Raw genomic sequence first — 981 nt, forward strand, 5'->3', positions numbered from 1 at the left:
GTGATGTGGGTGCATGGTGGCCCTGTGTATCCCAAGCTTCAGTCACGCGTAATTTTACTCCAGGCCATTCATTCATGACAGCAATAGCCAGGGTATTTAGCTTGTCTTTACATCTCTGAAAGGGTAAAAAAAGCAATAATAATAATGATGATGATGATGATAATAATAATGAAAATAATAATAATAATAATAATAATAATAATAATAATAATAATAATAATAATAATAATAATAATAATAATGAGGTAGTGGCGCTATGGCCTCTGATCTTAACTGATTGGAAGTGTTATCATGTATGTGTAATCGACCCCGAAAGGATGAAAGGCAAAGTCGACCTCGGTGGAATTTGAACTCAGAACGTAGCGACAGACGAAATACGGGTACGCATTTCGCCCGGCGTGCTAACGTTTCTGCCAGCTCGCCTCCTTATGCAAAATGATATACCGCACAGGCACAATTCTAAATTACAATAACAAAATGATGAACACATGTCACAAACACGGATGTACGGCCAGTGGTTGCAGTAGGAATTTACATAATAGCTGAAATTACTATGATGATGGCGATGATAATAGCGACTAACTTAGGCACAAGGGCAGCAATTTTGTGGAGAGGGAGTTAAATGCCTATACTTGAGTGTTACACTATTTTATCGACCCCGGGATGAATATAAAGCCAAGTTGACCTGGTGCGATTTGATCTTGAAAGATACACCGCATGGCATTTTGTCTGACGCTTTAACGATCGTCAATCCAGCAACCTAATGATGACGATGATGCAGGTGATGATGATAATGGTTTGTTATTTAGGCAAAGGACCAGCAAATTCAAACAGAGGGGGACATGTTCCTGGCAACAGAATAAAGATTTCTGAAAAAAAAAAAAAAATTCAAATCACGAGAAAAAGGTTGTTATTCCAGTTGAAAGAGATTGTCAACAGACTGAAAGAAGTAAAATATGATTATATAAAGACGACAAAATC

The 981-nt window shown here is 37.5% G+C and overlaps 1 protein-coding gene across 1 annotated transcript in view; it reads right to left on the minus strand.

The window, feature by feature from the left end:
• The window catches only part of LOC115220878 (sonic hedgehog protein), a 69,423-nt gene extending 69,309 nt beyond the window's left edge, over positions 1-114 (minus strand). Inside the window, exon 1 of the mRNA XM_029791063.2 lies at positions 1-114. This exon is cut by the window's left edge and continues 147 nt beyond it. Coding sequence (XP_029646923.1) covers positions 1-76 — 76 coding nt within the window. The 5' untranslated portion in view covers positions 77-114.
• Between the last annotated feature and the right edge of the window lie 867 nt (positions 115-981).

This window comes from Octopus sinensis, linkage group LG17, assembly GCF_006345805.1.
Source record: "Octopus sinensis linkage group LG17, ASM634580v1, whole genome shotgun sequence".
Classification (NCBI taxonomy): domain Eukaryota; kingdom Metazoa; phylum Mollusca; class Cephalopoda; order Octopoda; family Octopodidae; genus Octopus; species Octopus sinensis.